The sequence below is a fragment of the Aspergillus ibericus genome (genome assembly GCF_003184845.1).
Source record: "Aspergillus ibericus CBS 121593 unplaced genomic scaffold BO80scaffold_51, whole genome shotgun sequence".
Lineage (NCBI taxonomy): Eukaryota > Fungi > Ascomycota > Eurotiomycetes > Eurotiales > Aspergillaceae > Aspergillus > Aspergillus ibericus.
In genome coordinates, this window is record NW_020292149.1 from 156,788 (window position 1) to 174,345 (window position 17,558).

General features: G+C 53.6%; 8 protein-coding genes across 8 annotated transcripts; 4 read left to right on the plus strand and 4 right to left on the minus strand.

Annotated features, from left to right (window-relative positions):
* Positions 1-747: 747 nt before the first annotated feature.
* On the plus strand, positions 748-2,106 carry BO80DRAFT_458644 (putative aspartate transaminase; the record flags this gene model as incomplete). The annotated part of the gene is made up of 3 exons (XM_025722300.1): positions 748-1,824; positions 1,880-1,985; positions 2,042-2,106. 3 exons carry the CDS (start codon positions 748-750, stop codon positions 2,104-2,106), a joined length of 1,248 nt encoding a protein of 415 aa, XP_025571232.1.
* Positions 2,107-2,677: 571 nt separating this feature from the next.
* On the minus strand, positions 2,678-4,039 carry BO80DRAFT_365327 (putative chitin biosynthesis protein (Chs5); the record flags this gene model as incomplete). The annotated part of the gene is made up of 2 exons (XM_025716190.1): positions 2,678-3,838; positions 3,968-4,039. The coding sequence occupies 2 exons, from the start codon at positions 4,037-4,039 to the stop codon at positions 2,678-2,680; spliced, it is 1,233 nt and encodes a 410-aa protein (XP_025571233.1).
* Positions 4,040-4,520: 481 nt separating this feature from the next.
* BO80DRAFT_312979 (uncharacterized protein) lies at positions 4,521-5,009 on the minus strand (the record flags this gene model as incomplete). The annotated part of the gene is made up of 1 exon (XM_025715050.1): positions 4,521-5,009. A coding segment is annotated over one exon (489 nt), but the record flags the coding sequence as incomplete, so codon positions are not given.
* Positions 5,010-5,658: 649 nt separating this feature from the next.
* BO80DRAFT_458646 (translation initiation complex factor eIF1A) lies at positions 5,659-6,310 on the plus strand (the record flags this gene model as incomplete). The annotated part of the gene is made up of 2 exons (XM_025722301.1): positions 5,659-5,679; positions 5,882-6,310. The coding sequence occupies 2 exons, from the start codon at positions 5,659-5,661 to the stop codon at positions 6,308-6,310; spliced, it is 450 nt and encodes a 149-aa protein (XP_025571235.1).
* A 602-nt stretch (positions 6,311-6,912) lies between these two features.
* On the minus strand, positions 6,913-10,270 carry BO80DRAFT_483588 (ssDNA endodeoxyribonuclease RAD1; the record flags this gene model as incomplete). The annotated part of the gene is made up of 8 exons (XM_025723439.1): positions 6,913-7,860; positions 7,916-9,011; positions 9,065-9,541; positions 9,591-9,642; positions 9,701-9,771; positions 9,822-9,866; positions 9,947-10,155; positions 10,223-10,270. 8 exons carry the CDS (start codon positions 10,268-10,270, stop codon positions 6,940-6,942), a joined length of 2,919 nt encoding a protein of 972 aa, XP_025571236.1. The 3' UTR covers positions 6,913-6,939.
* A 370-nt stretch (positions 10,271-10,640) lies between these two features.
* Positions 10,641-11,355, minus strand: BO80DRAFT_468262 (uncharacterized protein). Its single transcript, XM_025722917.1, has 2 exons — positions 10,779-11,355; positions 10,641-10,711 (listed from the first exon to the last, which is right to left on the minus strand). Exons 1-2 carry the CDS (start codon positions 10,930-10,932, stop codon positions 10,650-10,652), a joined length of 216 nt encoding a protein of 71 aa, XP_025571237.1. The 5' UTR covers positions 10,933-11,355; the 3' UTR covers positions 10,641-10,649.
* A 211-nt stretch (positions 11,356-11,566) lies between these two features.
* On the plus strand, positions 11,567-14,482 carry BO80DRAFT_468263 (WASP family protein). The gene is made up of 3 exons (XM_025722918.1): positions 11,567-12,144; positions 12,213-13,965; positions 14,019-14,482. Exons 1-3 carry the CDS (start codon positions 11,935-11,937, stop codon positions 14,048-14,050), a joined length of 1,995 nt encoding a protein of 664 aa, XP_025571238.1. The 5' UTR covers positions 11,567-11,934; the 3' UTR covers positions 14,051-14,482.
* Positions 14,483-15,620: 1,138 nt separating this feature from the next.
* BO80DRAFT_458649 (CorA family magnesium transporter) lies at positions 15,621-17,493 on the plus strand (the record flags this gene model as incomplete). The annotated part of the gene is made up of 3 exons (XM_025722302.1): positions 15,621-16,232; positions 16,300-16,928; positions 16,989-17,493. The coding sequence occupies 3 exons, from the start codon at positions 15,621-15,623 to the stop codon at positions 17,491-17,493; spliced, it is 1,746 nt and encodes a 581-aa protein (XP_025571239.1).
* Between the last annotated feature and the right edge of the window lie 65 nt (positions 17,494-17,558).

Below are 17,558 nucleotides of genomic sequence, written 5' to 3' on the forward strand. Positions count from 1 at the left end.
TAGTTTTAGCGTCAAGGGCCCCTTGAAGAAGCGGCATCAATGTCTGACCACATTCCATCTGACTCCAAACTTGCAGGAGACAATTACGAACTACGAAAGTGCCGAGCAAGTGAGAGGCCGGGAACTAGGCGGCATTGAAACGGGATCGGCCCCCGGACTGAAGCAGGATGACACGAGATGCTATCCAACATCCCCCGTCGCAACCTCCAGGCACGAGCCGGGAATGACGGTTTCTCATTGTCTGGTTCGACCCACCGACTCGTCCTCTCAGGAACCTTCACTAAGCGCACTTTTCCGTCGGTTCGTTTCCCCCCATCAGTGGCGAGAACAAGCAAAAAAATTCTTGATGATACGGGGGGGACAAGCAGCGGGTATTTAGGAGGCTAGCCCGCATGGCCAGCTTCGCCGCGGTGGGCGATATCGGCCAACTTCCATGGCTTCAGCTCTGCACCGCGCTTGACTCATGTCTTGATCCACCGTTCTCCCTACCGATTTTCGTGACCCGTCATTCGCCCGCTGTACAGATACGCTCTTCGGGTCGATTGCTACTATACCCTCCTGCCATTGAATCGCTTCCTCTCTCCTCTGCTCCACCTTTAGCACGGCCGAGTCCTACCGTCTGCAGCGGAAAATCTTACCGAACGGCCCCTCCAACGTATATATCAACTACCACAGTCCCTCTCGCGAGCGCGATCCAAACAACCGCTTAATCCAACACCATAATCAGACCACCCCTCAACCCCCACCATGACTGTCCTCAATTTGGTTCCGTTGCCGGCTGACGAGATCTTTGCCCTGAACCGCGAATACGCCAATGACACTTTCCCCCAGAAGGTCAGTCTCGGAGTCGGTGTTTACCGCACTGACGATGGCAAGCCCTGGCCTTTGCCTGCTGTGCGCAAGGCTGAGCAGCAATTGCTCGCCGAGGACAACCTCTTCCGACACGAATACACTGCCATTGAGGGTGACATCCCCTTCCTCGAGCTGGCTCGAGACCTGATGTTCGGTTTTGACGCCAAGAACCTCTGCGAGGAGCACAAGGCGTTGAAGGGCCGAATTGGCTCCGTCCAAGCTGTGGCAGGCACTGGTGCCAACCACCTGGGCGCTCTGTTCCTCGCCCACAAGATGAACCCCAAGACTGTCTGGCTCTCCGACCCCTCTTGGGCCAACCACGTCACCATCTGGGATCTCGTGGATGTTCCCCGCAAGACCTACCCCTACTACAAGGCCGAGACTCGCTCCTTCGACTTCGAGGGCATGATGTCCACCCTTGAGGCCAATGCTCAGGAGGGTGATGTGATTCTTCTGCACGCCTGCGCACACAACCCCACTGGTTTGGACCCCACTAAGGAGCAGTGGAAGGCCATTGCCGATCTCTGCGAGCGCAAGAAGATCTTCCCCTTCTTCGACTCGGCGTACCAGGGCTTCGCCTCCGGTTCCGCGGACGAGGACGCCTGGGCGGTACGCTACTTCCTCCACGAGAAGCCGCACATGGAGATGTGCGTCGCGCAGAGTTTCTCAAAGAACTTCGGTCTCTACGGCCAGCGTGTCGGCGCGTTCCACTACGTGCTCGCTGAGGGGTCCCAGGACCTCCGCGATCTCGTGGTCAACAACCTCTGCCACTTCATCAGAGGAGAGTTCTCCATGGGCCCTACCGGTGGCTGCTCGATCGTCAAGAAGGTCTTGACCAACGATGCGCTGACCGCACAATGGCAAGACGACCTGAAGGTCATGAGCTCGCGGATCAAGGCCATGCGGGCTGCTCTTTACGATGAGCTCGTCAGACTCGAGACTCCTGGAACATGGAAGCACATCGTCGAGCAGGTATGTACCAACCTTCCTCCTCCAGACCCTAAATACCATACTAACATACCGCTAGAACGGCATGTTCTCCTACACCGGTCTCACCACCACCCAGGTGCTGGCTCTGAAGGAGAAATATCACGTCTATCTCATCAAATCCGGCCGAGCCTCCATCAGCGGCCGTAAGCTCCCCCAGCCTAGCAATTCCACGTCCGTCATCACTAACCCTTTTTCGCAGTGAGCCAGAAGAACGTCGCCTACGTGGCGGAAGCCATCGACTATGTCGTCCGCAACGTCAAATAAATGCATATCTCAATAAAGCACCACTACTTCGGAGCGAGCGAACCACCCCCTCGCTAATACCACCCAATTTTTCCACCCGACATACGGAGTATATACAACCACCACACGCTTCAACGCGTCACAACAAAAAAAAAAAAACACACAAATATAGAATCACGAGGATACGTATATGAGATGATGTACCGATATATAGGGGCCTGCGCTAGAGATTCAAGATTAGACCTACTACTACCTAGAATTGACCGGTTTGCAAAGACCGAGTGCGGATGCAACTTACTATACAAAGGCTACCTAATCTATTAGAAGGTAAAACACAATAGACCGGAGCGTAAGCTCAAAAAAGAGAATAGAGTAAGATAATAGAAAAGACAAAACGTGAGATACACCAGCCCCCGTGACATCATCTTTCCGCCCATATAAGGAAAGGAAGAAATAACTCATACGAAGAAGCGCGGGTGGGGAGGGGGGGGGCTAATGTATCGGATATACACTCATGACGCTAGTCAACTTGAATCGTGGATGTAGAAAGGGAAAACAGAATCAGTGGGGAGAGGGAGAGGGAGAGGGACTATTACAGAGGGACCTCATTGAAGTCTCCTTCGCCTCCTCCCTCTTTGGATTTGCCCTCCTTCGCATCATCGGTACTCGATGATGAGTCCTGGTCTTCGTCTTCCTGGTCTCGCGTGTTCTCTTGGGTCTCCCCTCCTTCGTTCTCGTCCTCGTCCTTCTCCGGCGGAGATGGAGGTGTCTCGCTCTGCCCATCGGCTTCGCCCTTACTGTCCTCATCCTTCGGAGGCGGAGGAGGCGGCGATTCCGTCTCCTCTTCTGAGTCAACTTCCTTTTCTTCCGCGATGGGCTGGCCGGTCATTTCAGCACCTGGAAACGGCGTAACCGGGGGCTCGAGATTCTGCTCGCCGTCCTGCTCCGATTGCCGCGAGGGCGTCTGAACCTGGACAGCCGGAGGCGCCAACGAGGTAGCCGTCGATACCGTCCGCTGATGCTGCGTGGAACTATGAATCGGGCCCAGCTGTCTCGCCTTGGGATCCGCATTCAAATAATACCCACGAACGCTAACGATCGTGCCCTCCGCCTCACAAGCATCCACCCACTCCGGCACAACGACAGGGATATTCATCTCGACGGCCTTCTCCCAGAGCGGACCCCGCCCCTCCGTGCAGACGAAGTGAGTGGTATCAATGCGGACCGCATCAATCAGCTTTCCACCAATCCGGTCTAACGCAGCCGCCAACGCATCCTTCTGTTGCGGGGGTAGCACGCCCGCCGTCACCGTGATACCGGAAAGATCCGTCATCTTGTGCGTCCGACAGGCCAGCTTTTCCGACTGGTAGGTGCCGGCGGTGGTGCGCAGGACGAGATGGAAGGTGTATTCGGTGTGGATGGCCAAGCCGCTGATTTTGGTGCTCCGGGTTTCGAGCGGACGGGGGATGGAGCCGGCTTTGGAGCCATTTCGGTACAGGGAGAGGGATTTCAGGGATGCGGTGGCTAGGTCAATAGGGTCCCATTCCAGGACGAGGGAGGTTTGAGTTGCGTTGCGGAGGCGGAGGACGGGGGGTGTGGGGGTCTTAATGCCGTAGGTGTTTAGGATGCGTTTTTGGAGCGTCTGGAAGTTGGCTGCGCTGGCGGATTCGGCGCTGTGGTTGCGCGCGACAGTGATGTCGACGATGCTGCCGGAGGTGATGTTGTTGGGGAGGAGGACGGAGGGGAACTCGATCTGAGGGGGGTTAGTGGGTGTTGGGATTGCTATGAAAGGGGGTGAATTGGGTTAAGGGGAAATGTCGTGCAGGCTCGTGCGTCAATCGCTCGCTGCATGGTCGTGGGGTATGGATGGGATGGGACTTACGAGTCTGTTGTCCTGAGTTAAGAGTACGGCGACTCCTGCGTCTACCTTTCCAACTGTCAAGGAGACCAACATCTTGGAAGCAGGTGGCGGGTTTTCAAGGATGACGCATCAAAGAGAGGATGGCCCTGAGATGTCGGGAGACGTCAAGTCGCGTGGAGAACACCTGGGGATTGAAAGGGAAGGAAGAGGGAGTCGCAAGAGGAGAGATGTTGTTGTCTTCATGCTGGATGGAGATCGGCCGGTAGCGACAGGCGCCAAGGAGGCTCGGCCGCGTGGTCTCTAGCCGGCGATGCTTGAACGATTCATGGTTTGAATCCCTCCATCATTCCGACTCTGGACGAACGTGACATGCTCCATTGACACCGGATATGGAGCATTACTTGGCCCCCATTCATGTCTTCAACATGCATGACTGACAGGAAAGTGCTGCATGTCTTGCGCAGCGCATCGCAAGGGGGTTAAGTATATTTCCACCGGCTTGTTGTACAAATATACAACGAGACCGTATCGATATCCACGACTTGATTACTATTGGTATTTTTTTCGGAGAAGATTATGATGACTTGGTCCCTTGGTCATTAGTAGTTGCCTCGCTGCTTTTTTTCTTCTTCCCTGGCTTCGGATGCGCATTCTTCCCCATTCTATCTATCAAAGCATCCACTCCAGCATTCATTTCCTTCTGCAGGTCCTCGAATTGCGCCCGGATGATGTCCGCGTGAAGCACCAGTTCAACTCTCCCCTTCAGGTCCTTTTGTTCTTTTCCAGCATCCAACGATTTCTCTCCGGTTCTTCGACCGTGCGTGTCATAGCCGTGCTCTTTCAACGCTAGCTGGAAGGCCATCCGAGCTCGTCGACTACACCATGATCGAACCACGCGCTTCATTTTTGTGGACATCAGGTAGGAAGGATTTATCATCCACCATAACATGTCCTTATCACGGGTGGCATACATGTGTGCGATCTTAGGCTGGAGGGGGTGGACATCCGCAGTTAGGTACCGGAGGGCAACATGCGATGGTTTGTTGACGGGGTAGTAGCGTAGCACGAAAGCCTTGGTGTTTCTTAATATTACCACCATGATGGGCGTGTGTGAGAGGGCCCGTAGTCAAGGCTGTTGATCTGTGAAAAGGAGAATGAAGACAGGACGCTAGCTTTTATGCTTCAAAGTTCAAAAATTAGCACCCAGTAGTAGTAGCATGCGGTCAGCGCCTGGTCGGAACAGAAGAAAGCCAGCTCTTCTGGTAGCGAGCAGTTGGTGTCTATAACAGCAGACCGTAAGCAGTCCGCGAGATGAGCGAGTAGAATCAAAACAGGCATTAGACGTGGAATACGAACCAAGAGAGGGCGCAATCGACCTGGCGATCCAAAAAAGAATCCGGGCCTGTCGGGGATGCTTCGGCGGTCCCTGATTCTGCCGCCAGGCGGTCAATACCGTCCTCAATGATTGGCGGGTCCCTTGTAGCGGGCCTCAGGCGGGAACAAGGCCATCAGGCCGCCACCCACCGTGGCTGACATAATCGGACGAAAAGCCTCGAAAACACCCGCCGGGCCCTCGCTTCCCTCCGCCTCCTCGTCTTTCCCCCCACTTCCACCTCCTCTGGTCCCTAGGGACATCTATTCAACCTCTTCTTCCCCCTGAACATCTGCTATCGCACCGAGTGAAAGACCACCGCGGTTAGCGAGATTTCAACATGCCCAAGAACAAGGGAAAGGTTAGTTGTGCATCCCGCCCGGGAACCCCGCTTTACAGATTTTCGCTTTCAGGCTGCCCTGGGCGCTCTTGCCACCATATTCCCCTCCAACGGCACCCCACCCAGGAAGGCGGGTATGGATGCATAAAGAAGGGCCCAGGGCATCGCCAGATAAAATCAATCCATGTTATAGATAGTTTGCTAATACTTGTGCAATAAACAGGGCGGTAAGAACCGTCGTCGTGGAAAGAACGAGAACGACAACGAGAAGCGTGAGCTCGTTTTCAAGGAGGAGGGCCAGGAGTACGCGCAGGTCGTGAAGATGCTCGGTAACGGCCGTCTGGAGGCTCTCTGCTTCGACGGCGAGAAGCGTCTGGCTCACATCCGTGGCAAGCTCCGTAAGAAGGTCTGGATCAACCAGGGTGACATTATCCTTCTCTCGCTGCGTGACTACCAAGACGAAAAGGGCGACGTCATCATGAAGTACACCGCCGATGAGGCCAGAAGTCTTAAGGCCTACGGCGAGTTGCCCGAGCACGCCAAGATCAACGAGACCGACACCTACGGCCACGAGGGCTTCGAGGACAACGTCGAGTTCGACGAGGACCGCGAGAGCGAAGAAGAGAAGGAGATCGATGTCGACGAGCTCTAAATGCCCTTTGGGGCTTCGATCTCATACCCCTGCCGGAGCGACTGGGTTCGGTTCTGTTTTTCTCGACTCGTCAAGCCTCTTTAGCCTTCACGGGGGGGGAACCTTGCCGAGTGTCCTTCCGACAAGCTGTTACGTGCTTCGAGAGGAGGAAATCGGGCGGCTGGTGCGTGCTGTGCTAGTCGAGGTTTCACCGGGAAGGTCTCGAGAGAAGGAATTAGGGCGGCAGCGCCTCCCCGCTTCGCGTAGGCGCTTGCCTTTACTGCGCCCGGTGCGGCTCCTTATAGTTCAGGGTATGGATCAGGGGCAGGGGTACACCTGAGGGTTTCTTCATGATGGGGGTATATCCGTTTTCTGGACATAAATCATGTTCCGTCGTGAGGGCGTTCTTGGGTTAGCTACGGAAGGGTGGCTTAATGCGTACAAGGAGGCCGCACTGTGTACGGCCTGTGGCGTATGGGTGATCTTTGTGTTTGCTCCCTGCTCATTCGTTATGCCTTTCATTTCGCTCCTTTGTTTTTTAAATCTTGAAAAACCTGGATGGTAGAGTTATGAAAGGGTTACGAATATTAAACATTTCAATCAATTGGTATTCTCGCGTGTTTAGGTGACACGGAGCGTATATACAACAACTAGCTTTCCTCAAACACACTTTTGCGGAAGAAGCCAACTATCTTCCGTGCCGCCTCGATTCCTACCAAAGGATCCAACTGCTCAACATTCATGTTCGCAATCTCGTGAATGCTTCCCGTCTCCACAATCAGCTGCTCGAGGACATTGGGGTTCACGCCTGGAACAGCCCGGAGCATGTCCTGCGGCAGGAGATTGAAGACCCGGTGCTCTATTCCGGCCGCCGCCATAATGTCACCAGAGTGGGACGACGCCGCAACGTCTATGTCCAGCCCCATCTGGACGGCCCGGATGGGATCCGGTTCCGGATTATTCTTCTTGAGCTCGGCGAAGATCTCTGCCGTCTGGTAGGGGGACGAGGACCAGATGATTTTTAACCGGGGAAAGGTGAGGGTAAGGAGGACAAGAAGGTGTTGGGCGGATTTAGGGCTAGATGGGTTAACGAGGGAGCTATTCGAGGATAGGGTGCTTGTTCCGGAGGTTGAGAATCCGAAGTCGGTGAGGAATGTAGTGCCCGGTGTAGTTGCGGATGCAAATGCATCGAAGGTGAAGGATTTGTTTTGGTCGAATTCAATGAGGAGGAGGGGGTTCTTGTAGTGTTGGAGCATGGTCTCTGCTTGGTTGTAGAGGCGGCCGTTCCGTAATGAAGCGATCAGGTCACGGACTGATTTGCGCTCCACGCAGATATCAGGGGTGAGAATGTAATCACCGACTGTGAGTTGGCATGGGACCACAATCATGTTGTTTCCATGTAGTAGGGATGGGAGAGCACTTCTGAACTCCCGAACATCTACCACTACTCGAGGGGGTGATGCTGTTGCGACCAGTCGGCCTCCTCCAGCGATACGGGTGTTTACTGTTCGAAGAAACTGTTCCTGAGGGTCTTCAAGGCTCTTGTCATGTGTGATAGTGACAGCCATGCTCTAGTATAGTGAGTCAGTCAATAGTTGCTTAGATGGTGACAGGGGATGACCTTACGCCTTTTTCTTTGATGAGTTTCGTGAACGAGTCTTTCTCACGTCGTACAGCACTCAGGTAGCGCTGCTCTTCGACTGATCCTCCATAGTAGACGAAATAGACCCGTACGTCCCTTCCAACGTGAGAGCTGCGGTAAACCTCTACTCGACGGATGAACGCAGGGTCTGGTTCGTACATGATGATGTACCGTGGCCGAACTTCCTCGAGAATATGCTCATCCATATCCCCGTCGTATGGGTGTATCATGACCAAGTCATCCATATCGCATAGTTCGTAGTAGTCATCCGTATCCTCCAAATCATCGATAAGTATTTCCTCCTTTTGGGTCTCTTCGACCTCTGTTGGCTGAATCTCGTCCAGAAGTGCCGACACTTGGGCCGGCGGTTCGATGTCTACCTGTACACTGCTGTTTGGCACGCGTACTGGAACGGCCGATGTGCCTCCTCCGCGGACTCGGCGCCGCTTGTTCAACGGGGCTCTTCCTTGATTCAAAGACCCAGGCGTGCTCTTTTCCGCCGGTGCTTGTAACCCCTCATCTGGTGGTTTAGATGAAAAGTTCTTACTGACATTGGTCAGAGAAGTCTTCCAATCAAGATATTCCCGCAGCCTTCTGCGCAGCATCACTCCAGCCGAACCTTTCTTTTCACTGATGGCATCACCTGGATCCAGTGTTTCCTGTTTTTTCCTACCCACATCGGCATGCATCGTGCCCAGGTACTCTCGGAGTTGCCGGCAGGTTCGTTGGTCGCTGCACATAATCAACACGGTGCTATTCGACTCATCCACATTGACTGGATTGAGGTATGCATCTGTCTCAATCTCTTCCAGTATCTCCGCCATGACTTCCCATTTGGGCTGCTCTTCCAGAATAGGTTGAAGCGTGGTAGGGAATGACGTCGATGATGAGAGGGATACCTCGTTGCTAATTCGTCCCTGGTATACTCTTGACTTCGCAGTCTGGAAAAGCACGTCAGCTGCATCAAGGAAAAGCCACGGCGAATAGTTATGCTTTGTAGACCCTGGAGGGGGAGTGTGTGCTGTGACAATTGTGTCAAGAAATTTGAGGAATGAGACAGCGTCATAGGTCAGTAAAGCACTGAAATTTCGTTAGTTGATGGAACAGGCCAAGAAAGCGAGAGGTGGCCGTACTGAAGAATTGCCCGGAGATCCGACAAATCACTGACAATTTGTCTGGTCCGGAAGCTGACACGATGCCATATGGGGTCAAGTTGGCGCCTGATCGCAACATCAAAGGACCGGTGTAATGCACTGTCTAAGGTCCAGTCTGCCATGTCAAGTCCAGTATTTGCTTTTTTCAGTTCGCCTATGCATATCTCCACACACTCAAGGACGGCATTTTGTATTTCGCGCATCTTATCACTCATCGGTACTTCCAGCTCGATAACTTCTGCTTTTCTGTGACCTTCAAGAGCATCTGCGACAGTGACATGGAAGCGCGGCCAGAGAGAGGTTTTGCGAAGGAAAAGGTTGCGCATGGAGTTAGCCAAGGGAGCAAATCCTGTCGTGAATGGCTCTGGGGAGTCGGAAAATGCCTTTAAAAATCCACGCTTGTTGTGTTCTCTATACACGCGGATAATGAAGGCTTCAATAGACGTTGCCGTAATCCTGTATATCATCAGTATACTCGAACCATGACCGGGGGCATGATTCTTACTTGTCAGCATGGAGCACGATCATTCCGGTGACTTTCTCGGGGTCGAGCAGCTCTGGGTGTCAGGTTAGAGGAGAGAAATCACAAAATAGGCCGCGTTTCATTGCACGCACTTGATAGAAAGTCTACTACTAGTATCCTGGATGTTACACTCAGTATACCGCCTTCTGCGTAGATCTTCTCACTGGACTAATATCAGCATCGAACGCCATTAATCTCGCACAAAGAACATACCGCATTGGGACCGTGGCCCTGTCAGTGTTGATCACTTTAAGACCCCTAGCCAGGGGAGTTTTGCTGATAGCATAGTGCTCAGCCAATGCTTGCAAAAGGTCAGCATTGGACTGGTCCAACATAACCGACTCATAACCTGTCCGAGCAGCAGCATACCTTCTCCGATCCATTCATTTTCCCGATCGTCAGCACCAACAACAAGTACCAAATTGTTCCCTGCAGCATCGTAGAAATGTAGTAAATTTGTCACCAAGCGCAAGAGCCCCAGGCCTCGAGCAAGAATGACCAACTCATCCTCCGAGCGCAGTTCGGTGAAGATGTCCTGCTGGTATTGCTGGGTTTGTCTGTCAGCAATTCGAGAAGTGCCGCTTACAAACCACACATGACTTTTGAGTACTTACCAAAGGCAGGGACAGCTTCACCGGTATATTGGGGCGTTCAGGTGGCATGAGGAGCCTCTTGACGCGAGGAAGTCATCTTCCTTCGCGAAGGAAGCACCAAAGCGAACGCGGGGTCACGTGTGCTATGATGTAATGGCGCTGGGCGCAAGCAGCAACTACCTCATACTCTAAAGGGGCGAATTATAGAATGCGTGGCTTATCCTCATGTAGAGTGCTATGTGAGTAGTATTGAAGGTGCTTCTGAACTAATTTTTCAGGCAAGCTTACAACTGTAGTATGGAGGTGAACATATATAGTATATAGCTACTGTATGGAGCATCGGGATACCAACTACAACTATCAGTGGGTCAGATCACAAACATAACCATATTAATTGAAAACTATCAATACAACAGAATTACACGGTCATGTATACATTGCGTTTCCACTACTTATTCAACTCCTTCTTGCGTGCTTCAATCTCTTCCCTTGAAGCTTTGGGTGGCATGCCTATAGCAATCAGTGATCTGCTACCTGTGGCATGCTTGAGGGCGGTAAAAGCGCAACGCAGACTTACTGTCAGGAATTTGAGGGCCCTTGGATAGGTGGTCAAGCATCGAGGCTTTCTCGGTTCCATGACCAGAGTTCCTTTGCTCCTGGGTTGTGGAGGAGTTGTTATTGCTGTTGCCTTGCGGGGCCGGGAAGTCGGAGCTTGAAGGGATGACAGGCATAGTGATGAATGATGATTAATCGCGGAAGGTGACAAGTCTGAGAAAAAGGAAGTTATGTTATTGAGGAGTTGAGAGAGAAGTGTAGATGTAGCAAGGACGGCGACACGAGGCTAGCTTTCTATAGTTGCAGCAGATGCGATGACGTCGGTTAGGCTCCGATACTACTGCAGCAGGAGAAAGTCATCATTGAGGCACTGCAGCTTTACTCTATTCACATGGTTGGCTGTGATCTAGCGAGACCAGCAAATGAGATAATGTCAGAGGCAATTTTCTTGAATTTTGCATGGATGTGTCTGCCTAATCCACCCTTGCGATCATGGTGTTGTATGAGCCCCAGGCAGACATCCCTGCACACGAGACCACCGTGGGCAACCGAAAACCACTAATTAGGCCGTCAGTTGCGGAGATGGAAATTCTTCAGACAATGAGCCTCATGTGTTGAAACGCATTGTATCCAAGCCATACCTACCCATTGAGCCACCCACCATCGAAAGTGACTGGGCTCGGCTGAGTGAGCGCCAGTTGATTCCAGAGGCGTCCGGATCCCCACCGCGGCGTTAGTGGACTTTAGTGGCTCTCCGTCGCTCTCTCCCTCCAACGCTCCTCTTCTTCCGGCTACTTGACCTCTTCTCTCCTCTCCCCTCCCCGAAGGCAAGTTTCCTTGACCACCCAATTTCACTCGCTCAAGGCTTTTAACCCTGTATAGCCTCCAAACGAACTTCACTCCCACCTCTCACATTCTTACGGTCGCGGACCAGCCACCACCTACCCCACGGAGCTTGGGAATCCCGCCCCCCCTTTGTCTTAGACGGATCCGTTGGTGCCGCGCCGTATCAGCTCTTATCCGTGCCTGAGGAGCAAGCACACTTCGGTGGTTTGGGCTCACAAATCTACAACCAGCACCCTGCAATGCGCCTCCGGGAGGCGATCTGACCGCTCTTACTACACCGGTTACAATCTGCAATTCATTAGCCCGTTGTCTTTCTTTGCCGGTACATCGTCATGCCTTCAATTTTGAACGATAGCGACAAGGAGACTGTCAGGAGGGTTGTCCCCAAACCTGACAATAAGATCCTTGCGGTGGCCGTTGCGCGCCTATATGTGGCTCATCCAGACACCCAGAGATGGACGTACACTGGCTTACAGGGAGCTGCAGTGCTGGCAAATGACTTGGTCGGGCGCACATTCTGGCTGAAATTGGTGGACGTATCGGTGAGCATACTACGATCGATCCTGTTCTGGGACGGTTGACTGACTGCAACCATTTGTTTGGGTTATAGCCTGCCAATAGGGGTGTTATCTGGGACCAAGAGATCTACGATAACTTCGCATACAACCAGGATCGCACGTTCTTCCATTCCTTTGAATTAGAAGATTGTCCCGCCGGACTATCCTTTGCCGACGAGAAAGAAGCCAAGACATTCATCAAGAAGGTACATGAGCGAGAAAAGCATGCGAGTAAAGAGACGCGGCAGACGCCCTTTGCATCTACCCGCGGCCAGGGCCCTGCCCCGGTGGTGAATGGCAAGTCCGGGGTTGGACGATCGCTATTTGGCAGCTTACTCGGCCACCGCTCATCATCAGGATCCCATGGGCCCCCGACGGTGACACCTGCAGAATTGCCCCCTGCCCCATCAATCCAGGTTGCTCCGCCGCCTCCACCTCCATCCAGCCCACCACGCAAGGAATTGCCGTTCGACACCAATGACCCGGCATTCAAGGGTATTCTAGACGAGCTCCTGCAAATGGGCATCACAGAAGACTTGATCGCGGAAAACTTTGACTTCATTAAGTCCTATATTGAACAGAAACAAGGCACGACGCCTACCCCGCCTCCTGCCGATGATCAGAGGAGAGGGAAAGCTCCCCCTCCGCCTCCCCCATCTGCACCGCCTGGGCCGAAAGTGGCCACCATCAGTCCACAAAACACCGGCAATAGCACTGGCAGCCGACGAGGCGCCCCGCCGCCTCCGCCCCCGACACGGAGAACTCGGATTGACGCGGCGGAGGAGGAACCTGCTTCGAAACGTGAACCGTCTCCTCCAAGGAACCGGTTCCGTGCCCCGCCCCCAATTGCAGATGCCGGTAAGTTTGCTCATGCTCCGGGTCCTCTGCCTCCCACTCGTCAGCGAGCTTTGTCGGGAGCCACTCCCGGTCCTCCGCCTCCCCCACGGCCTCCGAAGACTCCGATGGATGAACCCCAGTCCCGCTTCGGTGTCCCTCCGCCGTTTCAGGGCGAGCGCAAGGTGTCTGCTCCGCCTGCACCACCCAGTCGGCCGGTGCCTTCAGGGCCTCCGCCGCCGCCTCCGCGCACCATGAGCCCTGCGCCACCGCCGCAGTTACCCCCCAAAGTTCCCAATGTGTCTGCGCCAGGGCCTCCGCCGCCCCCGCCCCGAAGTCCTTTGCAGCCTCCGCCCCCACCCGTACCTGCCGCTTCCCGGCCTATCCCTCCTCCGCCGACATCGAGCGTACCGCCTCCTCCACCCCCGCCTCCCTTGGCAAGCGTTCCCCCGCCACCTCGACCACCTCCATCCTCGAGCGTTCCTCCCCCACCTCCACCCCCACCATCGTATCCTTCTCCTAGTGCAGGACCTCCTGCACCTCCTCCTCCACCGCCCCCTCCACCAACAAGCTCGGTTCCACCTCCCCCGCCGCCTCCGCCCCCGACAAGCACCGGTCCCCCAGCACCTCCGCCGCCTCCACCACCAGGAGGCTCGGTCCCACCACCCCCTCCGCCCCCTGGCGCTGGTGCGCCTCCTCCGCCACCTCCTGGCGGAGCTGCTCCGTCCCTGCCCCAAGCAGAAGGTGGTAGGGGTGACCTCCTGGCTGCTATCAGGGCGTCTGGAGGAAAGGGAGGCGGTGGCCTGCGGAAAGTTAAGGATTCTGACAAACGCGATCGGAGTGCAGCGCTCGTCCCCGGCTCAGCCAGCGAATCGTCTGCGCCGACTCCCAGTGGAGGCGCCGCCCAAGGAGGCTTGGCAGGGGCTTTGCAGGATGCGTTGGCCAAGAGAAAGCAGAAGGTCAGCGGTAGTGGTAAGTATACTTCTTCATCGTGTCAATGGTACGCATACTAACATCAACTCCAGATGACGAAAAGGAGGATGACGACGATTGGTGAGCCCTGCTTAGTTATAACTCGCTTTTTTTTTTCTTTGAAAATCCCTGTTGCTGCCGTGGCTTAGACTTCTCGGATTTCGCGTGTGATACCTCCGTCTTGCAGCCTCGAGTTTCTCTTTGTGTTTCAGCATATATTCCCATCCGGTGCGTGGAGGCGAATGTCGGGATTTTCCTTTCTATTCAACATTTCCTGCTGGCGATAAAAATTATGCTCGGGAGATTGGGGCTGTCTGACAGCGGACTCATTTTCCAGTCTCAAGAATGGAAGCGCAATGTTCGGGAACTCCCAGAGAATCACAATTAAACCTGGCAACCCTAGATGGCAACTCTAGGAGATTGGATCGTATCTTGTCCTATCGGGTGAGTTCCAGGAATAGCCAAGTTCTATCAAAATCATAGACACGTATACAGCTCGGCATGACTATAAGAAAACACTACACTGTTAAACTATATGCACAAAGTTCAACAACCAAACAAACGACAGTAATCGTCTGACGGTCTGCCTGACCTACCTCCGGGCTTACTCTCGCTCTCCCCCGCGAAAGCACTAACGGAGGAGGGGAAATCAGGGCCCTTTCTAGAGAGGAGAGAACATTCAAGACTGGAAGGTACGGAGTATTATCACAGGGTCTTTTTTTCCACCTTTGTATATGTACATGTACCGGATTTTAAGTACCGACAAGGTTAACTAAATACGGCATGGGATATAGCTTTCCTGGACCTCAGCTGTGACTCAGGCTGTGCCCCGATATGCTTTTCAATGAGGCTATTTCCGCCGCTCATGCGCTGGTCGAGTATCTCCTTGTTCGCATCAGATTTCCTGGTGTGCCTCAGGGCTTGGTTCAGTACCAGCGCTGAGCTATGCACCATAAGAGGCTAGTTAGGCTATGGATACACTGGGATAGGGGAGGACGCGGGAAATTTGACGTTGAAGAGTTGATCCTTGAGTAGAACACTACTAGTACTTAGTAAGGTACAGCTACCTAGATCGTACTAGTCGTAGTACTTTCGGTACATCTGGTGGGGTCAGGAACAGCCAATGGTGGATCACTTATCGAACTTCCGCCCAGGTGGGGCTTTCTAATGCTGATTAGGTAAGCTTAAAGATCAGGGCCTTTTAAACATACGTAGATGATATGGTTTAGTTGCATTTTGTGGACAGAACTGATCGGCCCTGGCTCATCTGGTGCCGAGATCTATGGTAACCGTGATTGGCCAAGACTGAAGTACTAGCAGAGAAGTTCTCAGTTGAGGAAGGAGTGTGTGCGGCTTCATTTATTCACAGATCTTGGTTCCGTGAGTGTGATTTGTCTGTGGAATGGCAACATGTAACTTACTCACTGCCATGCACAACGTATAGTTCTGCTTGGATTCTCACCAGCTGGCACGGTTCCCAACTGTATGAGGGAAAAGAGAGCTGGAGGGAATTACCCGGAGCACGACCGGATCATAGTTGGTCCGGGCGGCGCAACTTGGATGCGGGAAAAAAGATGGACGATGAGACAGTTGTTTTTGGCTTCGATGAGTGGCGGTCGTCTTCCTGGTCGGTGAAGTTGTTGTACAAGACAGAGATGCTGTCTCCATCGTCTCTGAAGCCCTCAGCTCCGTCAGCATCTCTTCTCCGGTTTCTACGTTCACAATCCGATTCCTTCTTTTTCACAGCCAACCCAACCACTTGCGGGCGGTCTCTCAATGACCCCCAACCTCAGCCTCAATCTCATGCCTTTCCGCTGAGCAGGACATCCGACAGCAGGACATCCGACTGGACGCATATTGATCCTGCACCGTGCCGGGCGACCCTGGAAGCAAGCCTGATTCCTTTCCCCGGCCTTTCAGTTAGAACTCGCGGTATTACACGATGTCGGGCGTCGCTGGCTCAACGCTCTTCAACAAGCCCGTTCTTTCCTCCCAGTGCGCAGTCTTCACGCGCTTCGTCCACAAAGAGCAAGGGTCTATGGCGTCGACTTTTCGATTTTAAACGGAACAAGGCTGCCGAGAACAAACACTTCGTCCGGCATCCGCCTGCACTGATCAGTGAAGGTACAGAGGGAAGCTTCAACATTGGTCGCGGATTAGTAGCCAAGGCCTCGAATGAACCGCGCCTGCGATGTACGGAGTTCGACAGCAATGGGGATGTGACTCTTGTCAACGGCGAATTCAAGAAAAGCGAGCTGATTGCCAAGGTCAGTACGGGTGGTTCTGCAAATCGCTTCATCCTGGAGTATGGCACAAGACTAAATCCGAGCTTAGTATGGACTTCTTCCTCGAGACTTGCGCAAAATCGACTCGTCAACTTTGCCTCATATCCTTGTACGACCGAGCGCCATCCTTATCAATCTCCTACACCTGCGGGTCCTTATCAAGGCCGATCGCGTCCTTGTGTTTGATGCGTACGGATCGACAGATTCATACATGCAGTCATTATTTGTGTACGATCTTGAAGGAAAGCTACGACAGAAGCAGTCGCCGGGTGCAGGTGCTTTGCCTTACGAATTGCGGGCGCTAGAAGCTGTCTTGATCAGTGTTACAAGTGGCCTAGAGGAGGAGTTCAACGGCGTTAGAGATCCGGTTGTGAGCGTGCTTCGGGCTCTGGAGGAAGATATTGATCGCGACAAGCTCAGACATCTCCTCATCTACTCCAAGAAGCTGGGTACGTTCGAACAAAAGGCTCGTCTCGTGCGTGATGCCATCGACGATCTGTTGGAGGCAGACGATGACCTCGCTGCAATGTACCTCACTGAGGGCTCGAAGGGTATTCAGCGCGAGGAAGACGATCATCAGGAAGTCGAGATGCTTTTGGAGTCGTACCACAAGGTTTGCGACGAAATTGTTCAGGCTAGCGGCAATTTGGTGACCGGAATTCGCAATACCGAGGAGGTGTAAGTAGCTCACGATGTCTCCCATGCATCTGCTGTGACAGGGTACTAACTTCTACACAGTGTCAAGGCGATCCTTGACGCCAACCGCAACTCTCTCATGCTGCTAGACCTCAAATTCAGCATTGGAACTCTCGGACTCGCAACAGGAACTCTCTTCTCCGCCCTTTACGGAATGAACTTGAAAAACTTCATCGAAGAATCAGACCTGGGATTCGGCGCAGTGTCCGTCACATGCTTTGCCATCACAATCGTTGTCTGTGCCTACGGCCTCGCCAAGCTGCGCAAGCTTCAACGCGTCCGGATGTGGGGCGAATCTGGCTCCGGCAGCGCATCCATGGTTCCTCTACCCACCAGAGGCGGTGCTCTCACCGGCCATCGGCCGAACTGGCGAGCAGATACCATCGAACCCGTCTGGGGTAGCCTCCCCGGCGAAGGGCGTATGGAGCGGATGAAGCGCATCAGAGACAATGCAGCTGCAGCTGCAGGCCGGACTGCGACCCTCAAGACCGCCAGTGCGCCTCCGAAGCCAGCAGGCGACGGGTCCAAAGGACCAGAGCAATCCTAATCTCTACTAAAGAGTATCCCCACTTTTTATGCCTGATCGTGATACCCCCACGCAGCTACGATTTT